Source organism: Strigops habroptila, chromosome 7 (assembly GCF_004027225.2).
Source record: "Strigops habroptila isolate Jane chromosome 7, bStrHab1.2.pri, whole genome shotgun sequence".
NCBI classification, from domain to species: Eukaryota; Metazoa; Chordata; class Aves; order Psittaciformes; family Psittacidae; genus Strigops; species Strigops habroptila.
This window is the reverse complement of record NC_044283.2, coordinates 390,220-414,855: the sequence shown is the minus strand read 5'-3', so window position 1 is coordinate 414,855 and position 24,636 is coordinate 390,220. Positions and strand designations below refer to the sequence as shown.

Here is a 24,636-nt window from a genome sequence, read left to right as displayed (position 1 = left end):
CAGCACCGGTACAGAGCCGGTACTACCCCAGCACAGACCCTGGTAAAGCTCCAGTATGGACCTTGGTACAGCTCCAGTCCTGTCCCAGTACTGGCCCATTTCAGCCCCAATACAACCCCAGTACAGATTCAGTACAGCCCCAGTACAGATCCAGTACAGCCTCAGGAAAGCCCTAGTATAACCCCAGTTCAACCCCTGTACTGCCCCAGTACAGCCGCAGTAAAGCCCCAGTTCAGCTCTGGTACAGCTCCAGTACAGTCCCAGTAAAGCCCCAGTACAACTGGGCACCTGCTGCTCTGCCTGTCCTGGAAAGCAGCTTGTTGTGTGCAGCCAGTGCAGAGTGCAACACGCTACATGCACATACATGTGTGTGCACACCCATGACATGGCCATGCATGTTTATGTATGTATGCGCACACACAGCCTGCTGTGCCCACAGTGATCAGCCCCAACCCTGTCCTTTGCCCAGCTCCTGCCTGGCCTGCCTGCCCAGTGACTGCAATGATCCCAATGATCCAAAATGAGCCCAGTGATTTCAATGATCCCAATAGTCTCAATGATCCAAATGATCCCAATAATCTCAATGATCCCAATGATCTCAATAATCATCACAATGACTTCAATGATCCCAATGATTTCAGTGATCCAAATGATCTCAAGATACAAAGGATCTTGATGATTCCAAGATCCAAATTATCTCAATGACCCTAATGATCCCAATAACCTCAACAATCCCAATGATGTCATTGATCTGTCCATGCTTTTGAGCCCTCCCTGGATGGTTTCTTCTTGGCCTGGGGCCCTTTGGAAGCCGCAGGATGAGCCCTCGCCTGCCTCCTGCTCCTGGGACACCCCAGCACTGCTTCCCGGGCACATCCAGAGCCGGGAGAGGAGCACTGGGAGAAATGGAGCTGTGAGGCCAGGAGGTGGCCGGGTGCCTGGACAGACAGACAGACAGAGCCAGGGGAGGTAAAGGGGCACGGCAGCCCTGGGGGTGATATGTGGGGAGTCATCCAGGATGGAGAGTGGCCAAAACTGGGAGAGAAACGTGCGTGGGGACACAAACACAAGGGAATGGGGTGGGAGCACCGCGGCCGTGGGGGGTGCCGGTGCTCCCCCCCGTCCCAGCCGGGATGCTCTGGGATCCTTTCCCCCCTCGGGGTCCCGGAGGCAGCGCGGAGCGGAGTTCGGGTTTCATCGCTCCTCCCGCTCCCACATCTGCAGCAGCTGGAATTGCAATCTGAGGCTGGGCCGGGCCGGGCCGGGCGCGGGAGGAAGGCGCGGGGGAAGCGGAGGGAGGCGGGAGCGGGGGCGCAGCGCTGCGGGCGGCAGCGGCAGCGGCAGCGGAGCGGGAGCGGAGCCGCTCGGCACCGCCGGCACCCGCGGGCACCGCCGGAGCGCGGAGGGGCCCCGACCTGTCCCGCACAGAGGTAAGCGGCGGGTGGGAGCGGGGGACCAGCAGAGGCAGCCCCCGACGTGTGGGAACAGTGGGGACCGGCTCGTCCCCTGGCACCCCCCGGTGTGGTGAGCGCACTGGGGACACCGGGAGGGTGCCAGGGGGTGGTCCCCAGTGGGACACGGGCGCTGGTGGGAGGGGGGGGTTGATGTGTTGAGACCCCCTCCGAGCTCTGGTGGGCCCCATGTCCCCATCCTGGGGTCCCGTCAGGGATACCACAACAAGCCACACGGACAGTGCCAGCACCATGCAAGCACGGCAGCAGCCCGTGGCAGGGCAAGACACACCAGGGACATCCCACCAGCTCCCACATCCCAGCTGGAGCCGAGCGATGGCAGCGGGAATGGATGAATCCCACAAATGAGCCCATGCTCGACACCAACAGCGAGCCCCCGGTGCCTGTCCCCCGCCTGGCTCGGCTGCCCTGAGTCCATCCCAGACTTGTTTCCTTTCCCTGTTTCCGCGAGCCCCTGCCGAGGAAGAAATGGTGGAAAGTCCTCAAAAACGCTGCTGGAGCAAGAACCAGGATCCACCGGGATCCATCCCCAGAGCCGGGGGCTGTGGGTCAGGCAGCTCCATGTGAAGGCAGCTCCATGCACAAGCAGCTTCATGTGCAGGCAGCGTGGTCACCGCCTGGATGGAGCTGGAGGACACCAGAGCTCCATCGATGTAGGCAATGGGAACTGGGGGATCCACTTGCATCCTCCAGCCGGGACTGTGGGATGTTGGGCTCATGGGGTGCCCCAAAGCCTCAGCAGTGCCTGGGCATCGGGTGCAGGGGCTGTCTCTCCAGAGGGGAGGATGAAAGCCCTTTGGGGGACTGGAGGACACCTCGGTCCCTTATTCCACTGCCACCACTGCCAGGGTGGGCTGAGGCCACTCATCTTCCTCATGGGACCCAAGGCAGGGGCTGGGCAGGTCGGGGATGGAGGTGGCCAACAGCCAGTCCCCCAGTGAGACCCAGATCCTGAGGGTCTGCACGGGCTCCAGAATGACTGCCTGGACCACCCCATGGCCATGGAGGGGCAGGAAGGAAACCATTGGGTCGCCACAGCCCAAAGTCTTGCTTCTCCCTCAACTCCCTGCCAGCTCTGTGCATCAGTGGGATGCAGGAAGCCTCCCCTGGGAGCTCAGACCCCGGGGAAGCGGATATAAAGGATCTCTGCACAGCCACATCGGGCTGGGGTGGCAGACCTGCAGTTATCCCCCACCTAACCCTGGAGCAGCACAAGGGGTGTGCAGGACAAACAGACACCAGAAATGCAAGCTAAGCACTGGGCAAGGTTCCTGCTGGAGGAGACCCAAATTCCCAGCGTTGGAGGGGAGAACCTCTTGCAGGACACTCTCACAGCCACTTGAGAAGCCCAGTTTGCACCATAGAATCACAGGATCATTTAGGATGGAAAAGCCCATCCGTAGCACAGGGCTTTCTCCTGGGGAGGTGCTGGGAGCAGCATGTGGTGGGTTTGGTTTGGCCGGGACCGAGGCCGCTCCCGATGAGCTCAGCCTGGTCCTGAGCCCGCGGCTCCGCAGGATGGGAGCAGCCGGAGCCAGGCAGTGACCCCTTCCATTGAGAGCAGAACTGTAAAGCATCGTCTGCACTTGGTTTGTGGCCCTGGTCAAGCCTATGGAGCCAGGCTGAGAGCTGGGGGTGTTCAGCTGGAGAAGAGAAGGCTCCTGAAGGGGAGCCCTTAGAGCAGCTCCAGTGCCTAAAGGGGCTCCAGGAAACCTGGAGAGGGGCTTTGGACAAGGGATGGAGGGACAGGCCAAGGGGAATGGCTTTAACCTGCCCGAGGGGAGATTGAGCTGAGCTCTGAGGCAGAAGCTCTTCCCTGTGAGGGTGCTGAGGCGCTGGCACAGACTTTTCCCAGAGAAGCTGTGGCTGCCCCATCCCTGGCAGTGTTCAAGGCCAGGTTGGACACAGGGGCTTGGAGCAACCTGCTCTAGTGGAAGGTGTCCCTGCCCGGGGCAGGGGGTTGGGGCTGGAGGAGCTTTAAGCTCCCTTCAACACAAACCACTCTATGAGTGTGCCCAGGGGTGCAGGGTCCATGGGCTGAGGTGTCCATGGAGTCTCCTTACCCCTCTGAGCGTCTCAATCTCCCCTCTGGCAGCTTAAAGCCATTCCCCTTGTCCTGTCCCCAGTCCCTGATGGAGTCGCTCATCCCACCATCCCTCCCCTTCTCTTGCAGCAGCCGGGAAGACGATCCCACCATGGCAATGCTCCTGGAGCCCGGGATGCAGAGCCTGCGCCTGGGTAAGGCTGGTCCCAGGGAGAGGGGGGGGGTCCCTGTCCCCATCACCCCCCATTGTCAGTGTGACACCCCAGGGCCCTCTCCCTTCTCCTCCCCACTCCCCACCGCAGCCACTCTCCCATGGGGAGCCCCCAAAGCTGCTCCTGCACTGGGTAACCAGAACAATCTGCACAAAGCAAACCTGACCCTTCCAGCACCAGCCTGAGCACGGAGCTGGTGGCAAGAACAAGCTCCATGCAGGGTCCCTCAAATCACTGGGAGTCCAGAACCCACGCTCTGGTGCTGGCTCCGGACCCATGGGAATGATGCTCCATTCCGGATGGGTCTCCGGAGCCCCACGCTCCAAGCCTGGCTCATCTCCCTGCCTAACCTGGGCGATGCTTTCCCCCCACAACGGGGGGCACCGGCCTCCCCCCGCTGCTGGCACATAGAGACACCCCGAGGGACATTCCTGTTTGTCAGGGATCAAATATTCATGGCACAGACACGGATACAGGGAAAGGCACTTATGGAGCATGAAGGGACCGGAGACGCATGATGGCGGGGTGCAGCCGGGGGGGGGGCACGGGGCAAAGCAGGATCCGGGATGTGCCAAGTGATGCAGCTCTGGCTGGACAAGGAGATGAAGCACTGGGGTGAGCTGGGACCCCCAGCACCAGCGGGGGGCCGAATCCAGCCCCAGCCCCATGGCTGCTGCTGTTGGGGGGCCCTGGAGCATCCCCAGTGCAGGCTATGGGGCTCCCGAGCTGCCAGAGGGATTTAGGGAGCTAAATAGGGATGCGCCAGGATGCTCCCCCTGGCATCCTGGTGCAAACTGGCTGCACTGGGAGCTGGGGTGGACTTGCCTGGACACAGGCACCCACTGGCAAAGCAGAGCTGGAACCTTATGCTTCCATGAGGAAAGGTGGAGGAGCCTCCTCCAGCCCCAAACCTCTCCGGAGCCCAGCTGGGTCCTGCTGATCCCTGCTCCTATCATCCAGATCCCAGCATGGAGCAGCCTGGCTGGGACACAGACCCAAAATGCGGGTCCCATCATAGCCATGGCGTGGTTGGATGGTCTCATGTCACTGCCTGGACCCCACATCCCATTCCCAATGTGTCCATAACCTCTGGGAAAGGCAGCCCTGCTCCATCAGCAGCTGGAGCCCGTCCATGGTGATTAATCCCCCTCTGCTAACTGGAACCATGTGGCAAGAGGAGCTGAGGCGGCTCCATGGGGCCAGCACACCAGGAATAGCCGGGATCCCAGGACAAGATCCTGAAGCTGGAGGGGTCACTGAGGAGGCACAGAGCTGCTGGTGGCACAGGAGGAGGAAGAGGAGGAGGAGACAGACACTTGCTCTGCCTCAGAGCCCCACCAGCACCTCTTGTCCCAAGTTTTCCCCCCATTCCCACTGGATGTAAGCTGTTTGCCACCGGCATCCCTTGCAGCCACCCCCGACAGCTCTTGACAAGCTGAATTTGCCCCTTACTGATGGGATGAGGCTGCCTTGGTTCAAAACAGGCAGCTCTGGAGAGCCACCACGTCCCTCACCACTGCAGGCACATCACGGGCTTCCAGGCCTCACTTCCATTGCCAGCTCCAAGGAATCAGACCCGGCTGCTCCATTGCTGGTCAAAGACCCTTCCCTGGTCCCATTCGGAGGCGCAGGGCAGGATCCATCCCACCTCGGCTGGCTCTTCTGCAGGGGAAGTGTCTCCATCCACAGCCACCCCAGGGAGTCTCCAGAGGCAATGGGCACACACTGGGCTTGCAGGTCCTTGACTTGCTTTAGACACCAGCTTCAGGATGACTCTTCCTCCATGTGCCTTTTGCTCTCTGGTGATGGAGGAGACATTGAGTGTCCCATTACCAAATCCTGCCCATACCACGGAACCCATCCCTGAAACCACAACCAGCTCACCCTGACCCATAGAACCCCAGCCTGGTTTGGGTTGAAGGGACCTTAAAGCTCCTCCAGCTCCAGCTCCTCCAACCTTCCACTAGAGCAGGTTGCTCCAAGCCCCTGTGTCCAACCTGGCCTTGAACACTGCCAGGGATGGGGCAGACATCCTCTTGATGAACAAAAGCTGATGTCCCCAAACCCCAGAGGAGAAGATCCCTCATTCCTAGAGCCCTTCTCTAGCCCCTATCCCCCCCATACCCAGAGAGAAGAATGCTCATGAGCTCACCAGTGCTACCACCAAGTGTAACTGGTTCCTGCACCTCCTTATAACACTTCCAAGGGGTTCCTCATTTGCTATTTAACCAGTGCTGATTAACTCCTTCCTTACACATGCTTGAAACAAGTGAGGGAAGCCCCCACCATGCCCGGAGCTGCCCTGTGTGAATCCCACTGGGGCCAAAGGCTGTGACCCATTGGGATGTCTCCATGGGGATGCTGTGTGCTGCCATCCCCTCAGGGAAGGGTTTTGAGGAGGATCCAGGTCCTGCTCCATCACCATCCCTGTCCCTCTGTGTCCGCAGGTGCCAATGGTGAGCGCTGCCCCACACCGTCCCCCCCCGGCTCCCCGGGGACACCCCGCGATAGCTGCAGCATCGCCCCATTGACGCCCTCCCAGTCACCGGTAAGGAAAGGGGGGTCCCTGGTCTGTCCCTATGGCAATGCTCCCCCTTGGTCCTTCCATGGTCAAGGATCACCCCCCACAACCTCCCGTCCCAGTTTCCATCCCCAACAGCAGCCCAAGGATGGGTCAGTCTGACCCCAGGGCCCAAATCCCATCCTTTAGCCATGGGATTGACGGGATGGGGGTGGCAGGAGAGGAGCTGGAGGAACACCAGCAGAAGTTTAAGTTCAACTCCTTGCAAAGCTCCGGCCTCAGCTTGCTCCTATGGACATCCCAGTGGAAGGATGGAGGCAGGGAACGTGCCGGAGCCTGCTCCTGTCCTTGCAGCTCCTGAACATGGACATGTCAGAGACAAGCACCTCACCCGTGTTCCTCCCGGCTCTCTGCACGCCTGGCTGATGCCTGCATTCAGCAAAGCGGGATGTGTTAAAAGTTAATGAGGGCTTTTAGCTTCCCGTGTCTGTCCCACACGCTTGGGAGGCTCCGGCATGGATACAGGGATCACCGTGTCTTCACGGTCCCTTTGGCACCTCCATCTGCCATCGCCAGCCGGGAGACAAGGGATGGGGACAGCACAGTGGGGCCAGGAAAGCATCAAATGTAGGAAGCAGCAGCAGATTCCCCCCGAGGCATTTGGGTCAGGAAGGGTTTTGTATGGGGACACTTGGGATGAGGTTCCTTGGATGGAGATCAGGAGCAGGGAAGGTTTTGGGGAACCTCAGCTGAAATCGCAGTCATGGAATCCTGGAATGGTTTGTGTTGAAGGGAACTTAAAGCTCCTCCAGCTCCAACCCCTGCCCCGGGCAGGGACGCCTTCCACTAGAGCAGGTTGCTCCAAGCCCCTGTGTCCAACCTGGCCTTGAACACTGCCCGGGAATGGGGCATTTGCTGGCTTCAAATGGGGGCTCAGCATCACCCCAACCTGGGGAGAAACAGGGACCAGGACCATGTGCAGGGGCTGGCAGCACCCGTCCCTCTCTGGTGCTGCCCAAATCCCCTGTCTCACGGAGCTTTGGGAACCGCTGTAGCATCCCCATGGAGCCCGGCACCAGCAGAGCCTTTGCTCCATGATCTGGAGCTGTGCAAGAGGAGGATTTGCCCCATGTTGTTGGCATCAAAGCAAACCGCAGCATCGCCCCATCCCTTGCCCTGGTCCAGGGACAATTAACCCCTTCCCATGTTTCTTGGGCAGCACCCAGCCCTCTTTGGGCGCTCGCCCTCAGGATAGATCCCATCCCTAACGGCTTTCCTCATGTTCCAGAGGAGCGAGGCTCGCTCCCAGCAAACCGCCTCCTTCGCCGTGGTGGTGGCCATTGACTTTGGGACCACATCCAGCGGATATGCCTTCAGCTTCTCCAGCGACCCCGAGGCCATCCACATGATGAGGTGAGGAGCATCCAGAGCCCGTTCTGCCCAGTGTGGCTGGAGGTCACCTTGCTGGGAGGCAGGGATGGAGCCGGGCTGGGCAGCGGGACCCCACAGCACCATGGTGGGGTGGAAGGAGCCCATGAGATGGGTCTCCGCTTCATCCATGAGGACCTCCTCATTAGGGCTCTGTTCTAACGAGCTGTGTGGGTGCAGAGGAGCCCCGTTGGGTTGCACAGGGAGTAACCCAACCTCCATGCACGGCCTTGCCAGGGACCTTGGTCCATTCTTTGTCCCTTGAGGTGGTGCCCATTGAATAAACACAACGGGGCAGGACCCGTTCTCTGGCCTTGAGCTTCACAGGCTCCTGTTTGCAGGAAATGGGAAGGAGGGGACCCGGGGGTGGCCAACCAGAAGACCCCGACCAGCCTCCTGCTGACACCGGAGGGCGTCTTCCATAGCTTCGGCTACACGGCCAGGGACTATTACCATGACCTGGACCCCGAGGAGGCCCGCGACTGGCTCTACTTTGAGAAGTTCAAGATGAAGATTCACAGCACCAGTGTAAGTCATGGCTCAGGGAATCATGGAATGGTTGGGTTGGAAGGGATCAACCCCTCATCCAGCTCCAACCCCCTGCCACGGGCAGGGACACCTTCCACTAGAGCAGGTTGCTCCAAGCCCCTGTGTCCAACCTGGCCTTGAACACTGCCAGGGATGGGGCAGCCACAGCTTCTCTGGGCACCTTGGACAACCAATTTTCTGTTATTGCTCTTCCTGCAGGACCTCACCATGAAAACGGAGCTGGAAGCCGTCAATGGGAAGAAGATGCAGGCGCTGGAGGTGTTTGCCCATGCGCTCCGCTTCTTCAAGCAGCACGCTGTGCAGGTAGGGCACCGGCACCGGGCTGGCTCAGCCATCACCACCACAGCCCTCCTCTGCCTCCCCACACGCAGCACCACTCACACAGGGCATTGCTTCTCCACCTTCCATCCATGATGCTCCATCCCAATTGCTTCTTGCCCACCAGGAGCTGAAGGACCAGTGCCCGTCGCTGCCGGAGCGAGATGCCATCCGCTGGGTCATCACCGTGCCGGCCATCTGGAAGCAGCCGGCCAAGCAGTTCATGCGGGAGGCTGCCTACAGGGTGAGGGCCGGGCTGCGGTGTGCTGGGACGGGAAGGTGTTGGGGTGGGTGGTGGGATGGGATGAGCAGGGGTGGGATGAGCAGGGATGGGATGAGCAGGGATGGGATGAGTAGGGGTGGGATGTGCCCGCCTCCATCCCGATGTCCCATTATCCCACCAGGCCGGGCTGGTGTCCCCAGAGAGCCCGGAGCAGCTCCTTATCGCGCTGGAGCCCGAGGCTGCCTCCATCTACTGCAGGAAGCTCCGGCTCCATCAGCTGATCGACCTGAGCTGCAAACCCGCGGCCAACGGGGTGGCGCCGGAGCAGCCCATCGACTCCAGCTTCCGGCAGGGTGAGCGGCCCCGGGAGCTGGGATAGCGGGAGAGGGAGCGGGAGAAGGGATCCGGCCCCATATCACATCCCGAGGTCCAGCAGCAGCCACGGTGGGAAGGGGGTTGAGGACACCAGGGTCCCTATATGAGCACCATGGATAACCCCGGAGCGGGGTGCTGCATTCCACACTGGGAATGCATCTATCCGGGTGGTCCCACTGCCCAAGGTCCAGGTCCTGCCCTTCCAGGGGGGCCATTCCCACAGGGATGAGCATCCTGGTGAGCTCCCAGGGCAGGGATCTGGTTTGAATTAGGGACCCAGCGAGTGCCTCTCGCTTGGCGCTGGGATGGAGCAGAACCGCAGCTGGGGAAGGAGCGATGGCTCCGTCCTGTCTCCTCTGCTCCAGGCCCTTTTCCACTCTCCCATCCCCTTCCCTATGATTTTCCTTCCCCGGATATTCCAGCAAACGAGACTGATCCGGGCAAAAGCCTCAGTGGAAGGACAGGGAAGAGCTGGAGCCGCCACCACAGGGACCGGCAGCATCTCCTAGTGGTGGGGAAACTGAGGCAGGGACGAGTGGGGCATTGTGCCAAGGGTGCAAATGGGGGCCCATGGACTCTGCTTCCCACTTTTCCCCCCATTCCTCCCTCCCAAGCCCATCTGAGCCGTGCATCCGCCATGGTCTCAGCCCCTGTCATCAGCCCAACCTGCCCCTGACCCCAACCCCAGCTCCTCAGGCCGCCTCTCCCCTTCCCTTTCCCGGCATTCCCGGTTCTGCTGCCTCAGCTGGAATTACTCTGGATTCCTCCCAGCAGCTCCTCTTGGCCCTGGCCACCCCGGCGCCTCCATAGCGGCCGAGCCCTCGGGCTTCCCGATCCCACACTGACCTCCCTGGTCGATGCTGTAACATTGGGATAGGGAGAGGATCCCTCCATGGAGCCACCTCCGGGAATGCTCCCCCCATGTGTGGTCTGGTGCTGGGATCAGCCGGTGGCTCCAGCCCTTGTCTTGGCTGGGGTCGCATCCAGATTGACGGAGGGGTTTGAGCTGCATCCCAGGGCTGAGGATGATGGAATCGGTGCTCCATGTGCATCCCAGCATGCCAAAACCAGGCCGGGATAACGCCACCTTCCCAAAGAGTTCCTGCCCTTCCGGGCTGCTTTGGTGATGGCGGGAGCACAGGAAACCCCACCCGGGAAGAGGGAAGGGCACTGCAGGCTGGATGCGGTGAGGTGGGATCCCATAGGATCCTGTGGGATAATGGGAAGAGCAGCAGGATGGCTGCTCTACATTGGGTTGGGGGGATTGGGCAACCAGTGTTCCCAGTGCATCCCACTGCATCATTCCCAGTGTGCATGGGGGGATCCCAGGGATGCTCCTGACCCCCAACCCTGATGCTGTCCCTTCCACTGTATCCCACAGCCCGGGAGCAGCTCCGGAGATCCCGCCACAGCCGCACGTTCCTGGTGGAATCGGGAATGGGGGAGCTCTGGTCGGAAATGCAGGCAGGTAGGAGAGGGGATGGATCTAGAGAGGGGGACAATTGGGATCATCCTGGGATGGGAATAGGGGTGGGATGTCCCACCAAGGGACCCCAAGAGAAGGGTCCTGCATGGGGGTGATGCTATTGGGGTCTGTTGTCACCATGTCACCATCTGGTTGATGCCAAGCAAAGATGAAGCATCCCTATTCCCCCTTCCCAAACCCCCCCAAATCCACATTGGGTCCACTGGGACACCCATTCCATGTGCTTGGAGCAACGGGACATATCCGTTGGGACACCCACCCCATGGGCTTGGTTGCTCCAAGCCCATGGGGTGGGTGTCCCAAGGGATCAAGCCTGATGCAGAGTGATGATCTATGGGGCTGGGGGGCACCCAGGACCCCCACTCAGCCACTGTCACTGCCCATAGGTGACAGGTACATCGTGGCTGACTGCGGCGGTGGCACCGTGGACCTCACCGTGCACCAGATCGAGAAGCCACAAGGGACACTGAAGGAGCTGTACAAAGCATCAGGTAAGGGGGACACCCCAAAGGGACCCCCCATCATAAGGGGCTGGGGTCCCCTCGCTGGCACCAGTAGGGTCGTGGCTGGGGTGGTGGCGCCACCTGGTGGCAGCGGGGAGAAGGGCAGGGATGTGGGGACAGGGATGCTGGATGGGGGGCAAGGTGGGATAGGGATGCTGGATGGGGGGGCAAGGTGGGATAGGGATGCTGGGATGGGGGTGACCGTGGGACATGGCTGTTGGGCTGGTGGATGCTGCATTTTGGGGTGATAGGGAGACAGGGATGCTGGGTTGGGCTGGGACAAGGCGGGACAGGGGTCCTGTACTGGGGGTGACAAGGTGGGATGGGTTTAGGTGGTCTGGGGGTGCTGGGTTTGGGGGGGACAAGGTGGGACATGGGTGGTCAGCTGGGGGGGCTCATGTGGGACAGGGGTGCTGGTCTTGGGAGGTGACAGTGGGACAGGGGTGCTGGGTTGTGGGGTAATGGTGGGACGGGGGTGCTGGGTTGGAGTGGGATAAGGTGGGACATGGGTGATGGTGGAACAGGGGTGCTGGGTTGTGGGGTGACAGAGGGACTGGGTTGGAGGGAACAAGGTGGTACAGGGGTGCTGGGCTGGGGCTATTCAGATGGGACAGGGGTGCTGAGCTGGGGGGTTCAGGTGAGACAGGAGTATAAGTGGGACAGGGATGCTGGGCTGTGGGGTGACAGAGGGACAGGAGTGCTGGGTTGGGGGGGACACAGTGGGACAGGGGTGCTGGGTTAGGGGATGACAGAGAAACAGGGGTGCTGGGTTGGGGGGAACAAGCTGGGACAGGGGTGCTGAGCTTGGGGGTCAGATGGGACAGGGATTCAGGTGGGACAGGGATGCAGCACTCTGGGGTGACAGAGGGACAGGGGTGCTGGGTTAAGGGGACCAGAGGGACAAGGGCACTAGGCTGGGGGGGGTCAGGTGGGACAGGGGTGCTGGGATGGGGCTGGCAGGGGTAGGAGGGGGACAAGATGGGACATGGGTGCTGGTGGGACAGGGGTGCTGCAGGGTGGGACAGCGTCAGAAGCTGAGGCCCAGCACACCCCACCTGAGGACATGAACCCACGGGTGTCCCCATGTGCCGCGGCTCCCTGTGCCACCCAGGACAGCACCGGGTGACACTGGGCAGTGGGATGGAGCCTCTCCCATGTCCCCCCACCCTGACCCTGCAGAGGAGCCCCAGTGGGGCTGAGGACTGCGGTTGTGCACCCCAAACACGGGCTTTGATGCGATACCAATGGGGGTGTGAGGACATGGATACAGGGAACATGGGGATGCGTTTGCCGTGGGGACACTGCCTGATCCGCCCCTCTGGCTGCCCAGGGGGTCCCTATGGGGCCGTGGGGGTGGACCTGGCCTTCGAGCAGCTGCTGTGCCACATCTTCGGGGCGGATTTCATCTCCACGTTCAAGGCCAAGCGTCCCGCCGCATGGGTGGACCTGACCATCGCCTTCGAGGCGCGGAAGCGAGCGGCCGCCCCGTCCCGCGCCAGCGCCCTCAACATCTCCCTGCCCTTCTCCTTCATCGACTTCTACCGCAAGCACCGCGGCCAGAACGTGGAGACGGCGCTCAAGAGGAGCAAGTGAGGCCCTGGATGGGGGGACGGGGCTTGGGGTGCTCTAAACTGGGGTGCTCGGTTTCTGGGACCTGGAGCCTTCGGTGAGGGGCAACCCTGGGTCATGTCTCTTTCACCAGTGTCAACTTTGTGAAGTGGTCATCCCAAGGGATGCTGCGGATGTCCCCGGAGGCCATGAGTGAGCTCTTCCAGCCCACCATCAGCCAGATCATCAAACACATCGGTAAGTCTTCATGGAATCCTGGGATGGTTTGGGTTGGAAAGAAAGACTCATAGAATCATGGAATGGTTTGGGTTGAAGGGAGCTTAAAGCTCCTCCAGCTCCAACCCCTGCCCCGGGCAGGGACACCTTCCACTAGAGCAGGTTGCTCCAAGCCCCTGTGTCCAACCTGGCCTTGAGCACTGCCAGGGATGGGGCATCTTCCTGCTGAGCATCTTCTTCTTGTACCTGCTACTGATCAGTAGCCATGGGCAGGGCCACCTCACACTGGGTGTGTTGAGGGGTGGGAGCAGGCATTGCAAAGGGGGTGCCCCTGGGACCTGGGTAACCTCCCACCATCACTGGGGTAGAGGCAAAAGTTGGACTTGGTGTAACGGGTTGGCCTTGATCTTAATGGTTGGATTTGATGATCTCAATGGTTGGACTTGATCTCAGTGATTGGACTTGATCTTAATGATTAGACTTGATCTTAATGGTTGGGTTTGATCTTAATGGTTGGACTTGATCTCAATGGTTGGGTTTGATCTCAATGGTTGGACTTGATCTCAATGGTTGGGTTTGATCTCAATGGTTGGACTTGATGATCTTAATGGTTGGACTTGATGATCTTAATGGTTGGACTTGATCTTTATAATTGGACTTGATGATCTCAAAAGCTGGACTTGATCTTTATGGTTGGACTTGATCTTAACGGTTGGACTTGATGATCTTAATGGTTGGACTTGATCTTTATGATTGGACTTGATGGTCTCAAAAGCTGGGCTTGATCTTTATGGTTGGACTTGATCTTAATGGTTGGACTCGATGATCTTAATGGTTGGACTTGATCTTTATGATTGGACTTGATGGTCTCAAAAGCTGGGCTTGATCTTTATGGTTGGACTTGATCTTAATGGTTGGACTCGATGATCTTAATGGTTGGACTTGATCTTTATGATTGGACTTGATGGTCTCAAAAGCTGGGCTTGATCTTTATGGTTGGACTTGATCTTAATGGTTGGACTCGATGATCTTAATGTTTGGACTCAATGACCTTCAAGGTCTTTCCCAACCCATTTTGACTCCACGACTCCAAAGCACCCCCCACAACCCCCATCTCCTCCCCACTGTCCCCTTCCCTCCCCAGACGAGCTCCTCAAGAAGCCGGAGGTCCAAGGCATCAAGTTCCTGTTCCTGGTGGGGGGCTTCGCGGAGTCGCCCATGCTGCAGCGCGCGGTGCAGGCGGCCTTCGGCGCCGCGTGCCGCGTGCTGGTGCCGCAGGACGTGGGGCTGACCATCCTCAAGGGCGCCGTGCTCTTCGGCCTCGACCCCACCATCGTGCGCGTGCGCCGCTCGCCCCTCTCCTACGGCGTCGGGGTGCTCAACAAGTTCGTGGAGGGGAAGCACCCGCGGGAGAAGCTGCTGGTGAAGGGCGGCCGGGCCTGGTGCACCGACGTCTTCGAGCGCTTCGTGGCCGTGGACCAGTCGGTGGCGCTGGGGGAGGTGGTTCAGCGCAGCTACTGCCCGGCGCGGCCGGGCCAGCGCAGGACCATCATCAACATCTACTGCAGCGCCACCGACGACGTGCTCTACATCACCGACCCCGGCGTCCGCAAGTGCGGCACCGTCAGCCTGGAGCTGGACGAGCTGGGGGGGCCCGCGGGCGCGCGCAGGGAGATCCGCGCCAGCATGCAGTTCGGGGACACCGAGATCAAGGTGACCGCCATGGACATCAGCACCTCCAAAACGGTGCGAGCCACCATCGACTTCCTCTCCAACTGAGCCCCGCTGCGACGGAGCCCCAGCGCGACCCGCGCTGGGACACTTATGGGTGCTCTGGGACACACATGGGTGCTCTGGGACACCCCATTGGTGCTTTGAGACACCCCGTTAGTGCTCTGGGACACCCATTAGTGCTCTGGGACACCCATTCGTATTCTGGGACACCCACGGATGCTTTGGGACACCCATTAGTTCTTTGGGACACCCACTGCTGTTTTGGGACACTCATTAGTTCTTTGGGACACCTACAGGTGCTTTGGGACACCCATTGGTGTTTTGGGATCCTATGGGTGCTTTGGGATGTTCATTAGTGCTTTGAGACACCCATTTATGCTTCGGGAACCCCACAGGTGCTTTGAGACACCCATTTGTGTTTTGGACCCCCATGGGTACTTTGGGCCACCCCATTAGTGCTCTGGGACACCCATTGGGTCCTTTGGGCCACCCATTGGTGCAAGGAACCAGGTAGACACTGAGCGGCCATGGACCCCTCTTGTAGATCCTCTACTCATGGGACACCCCAAAGATGCTCCTCCCATAGGAATGGGTTGGGGGTCTGCCTGACAGGAAAGGGGCTGAGGGCTCAGATTGCCCCCCAAGTGTGAGTTGTGGCCACCAAAGCACCCCTGAGACCCCAGCACCACGTTCTGTACCCATCTCTATCTTACATAGATCTATTCTGCCATCCCCTGAGGGCAGCCCGGTGAGGACAAGGACAGGGACACAGGACAAGGGGGACAATGCCACAAGGAGGGGCCCACACCCCCTTTGAACTGGACTTTGCAGCACGAAGCCCCTCACCCCATCCAGCACCACTTGGAATCATCCCCATCCCCACACAGGGACAGGCTCATGCAGCCCCTCGTACCCTTGGGGGGGACCTCGGGGTGTCCCTTGTCCCCTCAGTGTCCTCCACGGGGTTTAATGGGGTTGCAGCACCAGCCCCAGCGCTCCTTTGGGGGTTCAATGGGGGTGAACGGGGCTCCAGCCCCCCCCAGCTGCAATTTATTCTTTACCTCTATAGGTTTGTACTTAACCCCCACACATACATGTATATATATATCTATATATTTATATCTATATATATAGGCACATGAAGCCTCCTGTTGCTGTCAGAACTGAGCCACTGCTCCTGGTCCGTGTACCATGGGGCTTCCTGGGTGGAAAACCAAGGAAAGAGGGGGGAAAAGGGCAAACTGGGGGGGGAAAGGGCAAACTAGGGGGGGAAAAGGGAAAACTGGAGGGGGAAAGGGCAAACTGGACCAAGACCAAGGCGATGGCTGCAACACGAGGACACGGACGGGCTCTGTCCCAGGGGCAGCCCTGGGGACCTGGCCCCCTCCACTGCCGGATCCTGCCCTGGTCCAGCTCAGCTCCGCACCCCAAGAGGCAAAACCTTCCCCTGAGGGGCTCCGACACCCCCAAACATCCCTTTCCTGGGGTGCTCTGAGGAGGAAAGCGGGGGGGAAATCAGCAAGAGAGCCGGAGGCAGCGAGTGGGTCCCTTCCCCGAGGCTCCGGCACTGGGGGACCCCCCGCTCATGGTGACCCCATTGACATGGGGGGGGGTTGGGGTGGGATTTGTCCCTGTTTCCATGTGGGCTCCATCCTCACGGGGGGGCGGGGGGGTCTAGTCGAAGCCGTGCCAGTCGCTCTGCTCCGAGTCGTACTCCAGCTCGGCGCCGATGCAGCGCACCCCATCCAGCAGCATCGGGGTGCCGTGGTGCCGGTCTGCAGGAGGGAGGGGACAGTGGGGACAGGGACACAGCTGGGGCACAGCCACAGCACCCCCATGCCGGCCTATGGGGTGTGCTTCACCTTTTGGGGGTGTTCTGAGGCCCACAAGCGCTTGCCCCCCCCCTCCCGCCATCACCAAACAAGGGATGCTGGTACCCAAGGGGATGGGAGATGCAGGGATGCTGCACACCGTGGCTGCAGGGGGATGGTGCTCAACGCTGGTGTGCCACGGTGCTGGGGCCACAGGGAGTGACCCCCAGCCCTACCCAGCATGGGGACCCCAAAACCAGCCCCATGGAAGATGCTGGTGGAAGCAGCCGCTGTGCCACACGAAGCAGGGGGAGCAGAGCTGTGAAACATGGCTCTGATCAACCAACCATCAGGCAGCAAAGGGGGGGGAAAGAATAATCATTAATGACTCTGCTGCCTAATGAGCAGCTGTGGATGGAGAGGGGGGACCCCAGCGGGGTTGGGGTGAGGATGGGGGGGACAGGGGGTGTCCCCAACCCACCCACTGCAGCCCCGTTCCATGCGTCCCTTCACTGGGGAGATCCACATCCTCAACCCTTGGGATGGGGATTTTTGGGGTGAAACCATGCAGTTTAGGCAGTTTCTCAGGTGGGAAACGGCTGTGGGGGTGAACTGGGGGAACTGGAGGGAGCTGGGTTGGGAAGGAGGGAGCATGGAGCAGGCTCATGGGACGCAGGGAGCATCCCTGGCTCCCCAGCACAGCAGAGGGCAGCGGGTCCCCAGCCAAGCCCATGAGCAACCCCTGTCACCAGCTGTTCCAGGGAGGAATTGCCGCTCCAGAGCCGGCCCCAGCACCCCCTTACCCATGACACGGGCTTGGACCACGACCCTGATGGTGGCTCCTTCGCCGGCCTCGCTGGCCAGGACCATCTCCTCCTTCAGCACCCCCTCCTTGTGCGCCGTGTACTCGCACTTCACACTGTAACCTGGGGCACAGACAAGGGGCTGAGAGAGCTGCCTGTCCCTTCCCTGCCAGGCTCTATTCCCATCCCTGTGCCTCAGTTTCCCCACCCACGAGGCAGGGACAAGGATGCCGAGATGTGGTGAAGCACCACAGAGATGCAGATGAGGTGTTGGGAATGCTGCTCTTCCCTGTGCCAGGCTGAGGGTACCACTGAGCATCCCACCTCCAAGACCCGCTTGTCCCCATAAGGACCCTAAGGACAGACACCACGAGGCACCAGATCCCATTGGAGCTGCTCGTGGCTCCCAAAGGGCTCCTTTCCCCGCAGCTTCCCTGGCTCCAAGCCCGGCCGAGGTGGGAAGCTCCAAACAAAGGGAGCTGTAAGTGCTTTGCTGGGCTGGAGCCAGTGGGAGCGCGGGAAGAGCCGCGGATCCAGACCGGGAGGTGAGACGCAGCCCCACGGGGACAGGGATGCGGGAAACAGCACCCACGGGACATGTGTCAACAGGAGCCGCTGGCACGGGACCAGCTGAGGTGTTCCAGGAGCGGATCCATGTCCCCAGCACGGCTGCCACCGAGCCCAGGGTGACACTTGGGTGCCCCATCCTGTGGGTGTGCTGGTGACAAGGGGACCCCAAACTGGAGCTGGGCTGGTGCATGAGCCTGGTGCCTCCTGGAGCAAACCCTGTCCTTGTCCCCATCCCCACCAGCCCGTGGGCTCTGCTCTACCAACCCACATCCACTCCTCACCTCCCACATCCCACACGGATCCAAACCCACAACAATCCGCAGGTGATTGATGCATATCTGGGATAAAAGAGCTTTCAACCTCCCAGTTGCAGGTGATGAGTAATGGTGAGACGTGGGGCTGCAGGGGATGGAGCAAGAGCTGCGGGGATGGGATGGACTGAGCAGGACCGAGGGAGCCAGGAAGGGAATGAGGAAGGAGGAAGCAGAGGGACAAGTTGGACGGGGCTTGGAGCAACCTGCTCTAGTGGAAGGTGTCCCTGCCCGGGGCAGGGGTTGGAGCTGGAGGAGCTTTAAGGTCCTTTCCAACCCAAACCATTCCATGATTCCAGAGGCGAGCCCCGGCTTCTGCAGCAGCCCCTTGGCGCAGGCAAAGAGCAGACAGAGCAAGTGCTAAAAATACCACCGAGTCTGGGCTCTGTTCAGCAGGTTCCTGCGCCCAAATGCCACAAAAGCTGCTCTTTAAGCACGTGGGGTGGCGCTGGGAGTCTCCTGGGATGCACAATGGAAACAACGTGGATTTCTCTTCCACGGGGTAAAGCTGCAGGGCTGGGCACCGGCAGAGGTGCTCAGAGAAGGATGAGGTTTGGGAAGTGCTTTGGGGGACACTCACCCATGGAGTTAGAACCATGGAACCCCAGCCTGGTTTGGGGTGAAGGGACCTTAAAGCTCCTCCAGCTCCAACCCCTGCCCCGGCCAGGGACACCTTCCACTAGAGCAGGTTGCTCCAAGCCCCTGTGTCCAACCTGGCCTTGAACACTGCCAGGGATGGGGCAGCCACAGCTTCTCTGGGAAAAGTCTGTGCCAGCGCCTCAGCACCCTCACAGGGAAGAGCTTCTGCCTCAGAGCTCATCTCAGTCTCCCCTCTGGCAGGTTAAAGCCATTCCCCTTGGCCTGTCCCTCCATCCCTTGTCCAAAGCCCCTCTCCAGGTTTCCCCCAAGGCAGGAGGAGGACACGGGGGGACACTTTACCTTCAGGCAGGGGGGTGATGCCGGTGACGCGGAGGTTGAGGTTGGGCAGGGGAACAGCACACACGTCCCTGCCCAGGCTCCGCAGCGGCGGCAGCAGGAACGTGATCTCGTACTTGTGCAGGATCTTCAGGAATCCCACCTGGAATGGGGGCACACGGTGGGATCACACCATGGTTTGACACGGGAAGGGGTCCCACGCTGCCACGGTCCTGTCTCACCCCATCCCCTTCCACATCCCGCCCCTGGGACCCATCCTGCAGCCATGGGAAGGGGGGGCTGTTCCCTGACTGACTGGGATAACAAGAGAACACATTATCCATGAGCTCAGCCGCTGCTCCTGGGCTCTCAAAGCCAAGATGCTCCCAAGAGCACGCCTGGAAATGTCATTTCTGCACTGCTGTGATGCAAACCAGAGCCCTCCGAGGCGGTCACAGGGTCCATCTCCATACGAAGCTATTTGGGGAAGAAGGGATCAGGCTCCCAATGTGCTGCAGCGCTCCGGATGCACCTGCAAACCCTCCCTGTGGCAGAGCCGGGATGAGGGTGATCCCATCCCGGATCCATGGGGCACCCACTGCACCAAACCCTCCAGAGCTCCCAAATCCTCCATAGGGAGCAGGATGGGGGATGCAAAGCGGGTGTACAGGCAGTGCTGCAGGTGCATCCCAAACCATAGGGAAGAGCTGCAGCCCCCACATTCCCGGTGCGGCACGTGCGGTGCCGGGTGCCCGTGCACGGCACAGGGGGAAAACAACAACATCCCACCCACAGCCCAGCGATTGCTAAGCGATTCCGTGCCGGATTGAGGGAGAAATCCCATCACCCACCCGAGACAAAGCACTGACTCAGAGCTGGGGGAGCTTCACACCCAGCGCGGCAGCACGGGGCGCACCGGGCGCTGCACGGTGGGACGGGGGGGCCAAAGGAAGGGCTGGATGGAGCCAAGGAGTCATGGAATGGTTTGGGTTGGAACGGAGCTTAGATCCAGTCCCAAGCCCTTGGCACACGCAGGGACACCTTCCACTGGACCAGGTTGTTCCAAGCTGCCTTCGAGCGCTGCCAGGGCTGGATCCAGCCATGGCAAAGCAGCTCCAGGCGCCACCAAGGTGCCCATCGCACCCATTGCCACCAAAGCCCGCGGTGGATCAGCACGCAGCGGGCGAGGAGCTGGGGGATGAGGCGCTATGGGATGGGGCTGGCAGCTCGTGCTCGTGGCTGCAAACCTGCCACGCGACAGGATGAATCCCTCGGTGTCATTAGATGATGACTTGATCGTCCCCGTTGTCAGCACCGGGTTTAGGAGCCACCATCAAACCTCAGCCCACGCTCACCGGCACGTGGCAACGGGAGCGATGAGCACCCACAGCACCGGCTCAGCCCCGTCCTCCCAAACAGGGCACAGGAGATGGTGCCACGTTCCCCCTGGGTGCAGCAGGAGCAGCGGGTCCCCCAGTTTGTCCCATCAGGAACGGGGACCCTCCAAACCTGCCCCATCACTGGCAGAGGCGGGAATTGGGTGTTCAATGAGTGAATCTGGAGCGTTGGGAGCAAACAGCCGCCTGCAGGGAAGGACCTGGGTTACTGGGGTGCCCCCCGGGACAAACCAGGGGGATAATGGGGCCAGGAACATTCCCAAATTGGAAAACTAATGGAGATGGAGCGATGTTCAGATGGGCACCGGTGGGAACCCCCCTGGAGCGGGGCAGGAGCCCCATTGCTCAGGGGGCTGCAACAGCCCCACGGGACGGCCCCAGCCCCACTGGGACACCCCGGGTGACGCTGGGACCCCCCCCGCCCGGCTCCCACCTTGACCAGGAAGCTGCCGTCCTTCTCCTGCGTCACCATCACCGCTGAATCGTGGAGCTTCTCCTCGAAGTGGACGTGGCCGTGGGTGCCCTCGGGGGGCTGCGCCGGGGCGAAGCGCACAGACCCCCCCTTCGCCTTGCTGCCTGCGCGGGGAGAGGAGAGCCCGGGGTCACCCCTGAGCGCATGGGGCCCCCAGCATCATCCACAGCTCCATCCTCAGCTCCATCCCCAGCTCCACATCCCCAGCATCATCCTCAGCTCCATCCCCAGCTCCACATCCCCAGCATCATCCTCAGCTCCATCCCCAGCTCCATATCCCCAGCATCATCCTCAGCTCCTCATCCACAGCTCCATCCCCAACATCATCTCCAGCTCCATATCCTCAGCTCCATCCCCAGCCCCATATCCCCATCATCATCCTCAGCTCCACATCCACAGCTCCATCCGCAACATCATCTCCAGCTCCACATCCTCAGCTCCATCCCCAGCTCCATATCCTCAGCTCCATCCCCAGCCCCACATCCAAAACTCCATCCTCAGCTCCACCCCCAGCTCCATACACAGCTCCATACACAGCCCCACATCCCCAGCTCCATCCCCCCATCCCCACATCCACAGGGAGCTCATGGATCTGCCACCAGTGATGTCCAGAGGCTTTGTGGTCCATACACCCCTAGGGCTCAGCACCATTTGCTCATTCCCATGACTTCCTCAGCAGAGAGGAGCAGGATGAGTGGATACACAGGAAGGGGACATGGATGGGACGAGGGCAACATCCCCACGGAAGGGATCCTGCACGTCTCGGGGCTCTCCAGGGAAGCAAATCCCATGGGAAAACCCAAATCTGCACCATCCCTGCGAGGCCAGGCACCAGCCTGGGGACACCGATGTCCCCACAAACTCCTCTGCAACGGGATCTGTGAGCTTCCAAGGGAAAATCCAGCCTCTCCGTCCTCCTGCTCCTCAGCACAGCCCCAGACCCCCCCGCCCGGCCGCCGCTCGCATCCATCTGGCAGCAGCCGGGAGCAGATTGTCGTCTCCCTAAAGAACAGGCTCTTTGTGCTGGGAATCGCCGGGATTTAATGACCCAGCATTGTCCAGCCGGGAGCAGCAACCCCTTCCCTGCACGCAGGGATAGAACAGGAGACACGGACACCGGCGGTGGGGAGGGAGACAAGAGGGGACCCCCCAGGCAAGCTGAGCCCCTCCCGGTGCCATAGGGCAGGATGAGTCCACGGATCCCATAGACCAGGAGCTGCAGCGATGGGCGAGCTCCCAGCCTGTGGCTGCCATCGGGAATCCCAACGGCAGCGCCAGGCTCGGAGCAGCCAAACCCTGATTCCTGCCAGGAAACGGGCAGGGAAAATCCCAACTATGTGGCTTTGTCACACAGTGCTTGGAGGGGGCGCCCGGGATGAGGTATCCAGAGGGAACCCGGCCTGGAGATCCTCCGCAGGGCGGGAGCAGGGGAAGGTGGCAGCCGGGAGCCGCGGCAGCTGTCCCGGGAACCGGATCACCGCCCGCATCCCGGTGACCTTGAGGGGCCCCGTGTCCCATCCCGGATCACGAGGAGACAACAGGGATTGCCTGGAAACCACCTGGAGCTGCCGCGGGTCACCCTGGGTGTCACCACAGCCATGGCAGGGCGGCACCGGGACCCACCGGACACCGGGGGTGGGTTTGGGGGGTCTGACCCATAGCGGGGGGGCGCCTGTATCGCACATGCCAACAGGAATCACAAACACTGGAAGCGGATCCCACCATGGAATGAGGATTCCCCAGGCCCCAGCAACCCGAAGGAGGCAGAACTGGGAACAGGGAAGCACCCGAAGGACCCCCAGCCCCTCTTCCCAATGCCACTGGGAACAAGATTCCCAGAGCAAGGCAACCTGCTGGCCTCTGGCATCGCCACCGATGGACCGCTCACCCGGCCCTCATCCTGCTGGGAAGCCCCTCATCCCGCTGGGAAGCCCCTCATCCTGCTGGGAAGCCCCTCATCCCGCTCCAAGCCGGTCGGGAGGAGGGAATCCCGCGGGATGCAGCAGCAGGGAAGGAGCCACGGAGGCTGGAGCACACAAAGGAGGTGGAATCACGCCCCGCAGCAGCACAAAGAGCCTCTTCACTCTTTGTCTCGGCGCTGCCACAGGGGGCACCTCGCACCAGACGCACTTTGGGGTCCCCCCCCAGCACCCAGCACCCTGAGCCGGGGCTTCCAGAGCCTTTTGGGCTGGGAGACACCGGGAGCACCCAGCACCCATCGCCTCCCACAACAGCGCTGCTGTGCTGGGTCACTGGGGAGGGGACACCATGGCTGAAGGGTGCTGGTGGCACCCCAATAGACATCCCCCCTGCCACAAGCCCCTCGGGGGGTGCTCGCTTATGGCTTGTGGTGGGGAAAGGGTGACAACATCCCCTCGGGAATCGCTAACCTCCGACACGGAGCAGGCAGAGGGATCCCATGGGGAAGGAGCATCAGACCTGGGCCGGGGCAAGGGGGGGACATGGGGACAAGGGACCGGAGGGGGGTGCGGGACTCACCCTTGCTGGCCGTGGCCATGTGTCCCCGCAGCGATCGTCCTTGCGCCGAACTTCAAAGGCACGGGCAGGAAAAGGCCATCCTTTGGGATCGCCGCTGCTCGGGAGCTGGGGAGGGAACGGGCAGGGATGGGCAGGAGCAGGCAGAGCCCTCGGGCCCGGGTTTGGGGCAGCCCCGATGGGTGCGGGCAGCAGCAGGAGCCCGAGGTGTGACCGAGCCGGCGCCCGGCTCCTGCTCCATCAGCTCTTGGGGTCCCTGCCTGGAAAAGGGGGATTCACACCCGAAACCACCCCGTGCCTCAGTTTCCCCATTCCCGCTCCACATGGAGGCTCCAGGAGCTGCCACATGAGCCCAGAGCTGAGCGGGAACAGCGCAGACCCCGGCGTGGAGCCCCCACATCCCTTTCCCTGGGCTTTCCCATGGGAATCGCTGCTCTCTCCGGCCTGCTGATGGCTGTGCCCCCCCCCCGGATAACGGGGGGTCCCCACCAGCACCCCTCGGGTGGGTACATCGAGACTGGGGGGACACCGGGGCTCACACCCCCCCCCGAACTAGGGTTTCGGGTCCCGGTACCCCAAACCTGAGGCTCAAACTCCCGCTGCCCCGCCCGGGAGCCCCAACCCGGGCCGGTAACACCCGTGATTCACCGGGAACACCCGAACGCACCCAGGACGCGGGGCCCGCGGGCTCCCCGTGCCCTTGAGGGGGTCAACGCCGCAACCCCGGGGTACGCGGTGACCCCGGGGCCCCCCCCGGTACCCAAGCGGCAGACACACCCCCCGCACCCCGCCCGGTGGCCCCAATCTGCCTCCGCCATCACCCGCACGGCCCCGGGGTGTGTGTCTCTCCCCTCCCCGCCCCCAGCCCCGGTGCTGCGGGAGGGGACGCGGGGCTGGGCCCCCGGTTCCGGTGCTCCCGTCTCGGCCATGGGCTAACGACCGGCACGGGCGAGCGTCCGCCGGGACCGGGGGACGGGGACCCCCCCCCCGGGGCGGTGACACCGGGGAGGGGAAGCCCCGGGGGTCCCTCCCGTCCCGCTGCCCCGGGCCCGGTCCCCCCCGCCCCACGGCTCACCCCGCCCGGTGCGTCCCGGTCACCGCCGCGCCGCGCTCCCGGCTCCCCGCTTCCCACTACCGGGACACGCCCCCTCGCCTCCCATTGGCCCCGACACACCCTCCGTGCTCTCCTATTGGTCCAGCCCTCTGGCGGT

The 24,636-nt window shown here is 61.5% G+C and overlaps 2 protein-coding genes across 2 annotated transcripts; one reads left to right on the top strand and one right to left on the bottom strand.

The window, feature by feature from the left end:
* The first annotated feature begins 3,667 nt into the window (after positions 1-3,667).
* On the top strand, positions 3,668-15,787 carry HSPA12B (heat shock protein family A (Hsp70) member 12B). Its single transcript, XM_030492337.1, has 12 exons — positions 3,668-3,710; positions 6,176-6,276; positions 7,538-7,662; positions 8,019-8,205; positions 8,425-8,529; positions 8,672-8,788; positions 8,949-9,120; positions 10,524-10,610; positions 11,015-11,119; positions 12,462-12,720; positions 12,834-12,937; positions 14,061-15,787. The coding sequence occupies exons 1-12, from the start codon at positions 3,668-3,670 to the stop codon at positions 14,693-14,695; spliced, it is 2,040 nt and encodes a 679-aa protein (XP_030348197.1). The 3' UTR covers positions 14,696-15,787.
* C7H20orf27 (chromosome 7 C20orf27 homolog) lies at positions 15,650-24,582 on the bottom strand. Its single transcript, XM_030492364.1, has 6 exons — positions 24,501-24,582; positions 23,429-23,533; positions 20,891-21,033; positions 19,085-19,223; positions 17,265-17,387; positions 15,650-16,425 (listed from the first exon to the last, which is right to left on the bottom strand). The coding sequence occupies exons 2-6, from the start codon at positions 23,445-23,447 to the stop codon at positions 16,325-16,327; spliced, it is 525 nt and encodes a 174-aa protein (XP_030348224.1). The 5' UTR covers positions 23,448-23,533; positions 24,501-24,582; the 3' UTR covers positions 15,650-16,324.
* Positions 24,583-24,636: the final 54 nt, after the last annotated feature.

Excerpts from the sequence above, each read along its gene's own strand:
- HSPA12B (XM_030492337.1), top strand. The coding sequence starts at position 3,668 with ATGGCAATGCTCCTGGAGCCCGGGATGCAGAGCCTGCGCCTGG. Across the intron at positions 7,663-8,018 it reads GAGGCCATCCACATGATGAG|GAAATGGGAAGGAGGGGACC; the intron begins GTGAGGAGCATC and ends TCCTGTTTGCAG. Across the intron at positions 10,611-11,014 it reads CTGGTCGGAAATGCAGGCAG|GTGACAGGTACATCGTGGCT; the intron begins GTAGGAGAGGGG and ends CACTGCCCATAG.
- C7H20orf27 (XM_030492364.1), bottom strand. Across the intron at positions 19,224-20,890 it reads ACGGCAGCTTCCTGGTCAAG|GTGGGATTCCTGAAGATCCT; the intron begins GTGGGAGCCGGG and ends CCCCCATTCCAG. Across the intron at positions 17,388-19,084 it reads CATCACCCCCCTGCCTGAAG|GTTACAGTGTGAAGTGCGAG; the intron begins GTAAAGTGTCCC and ends TCTGTGCCCCAG.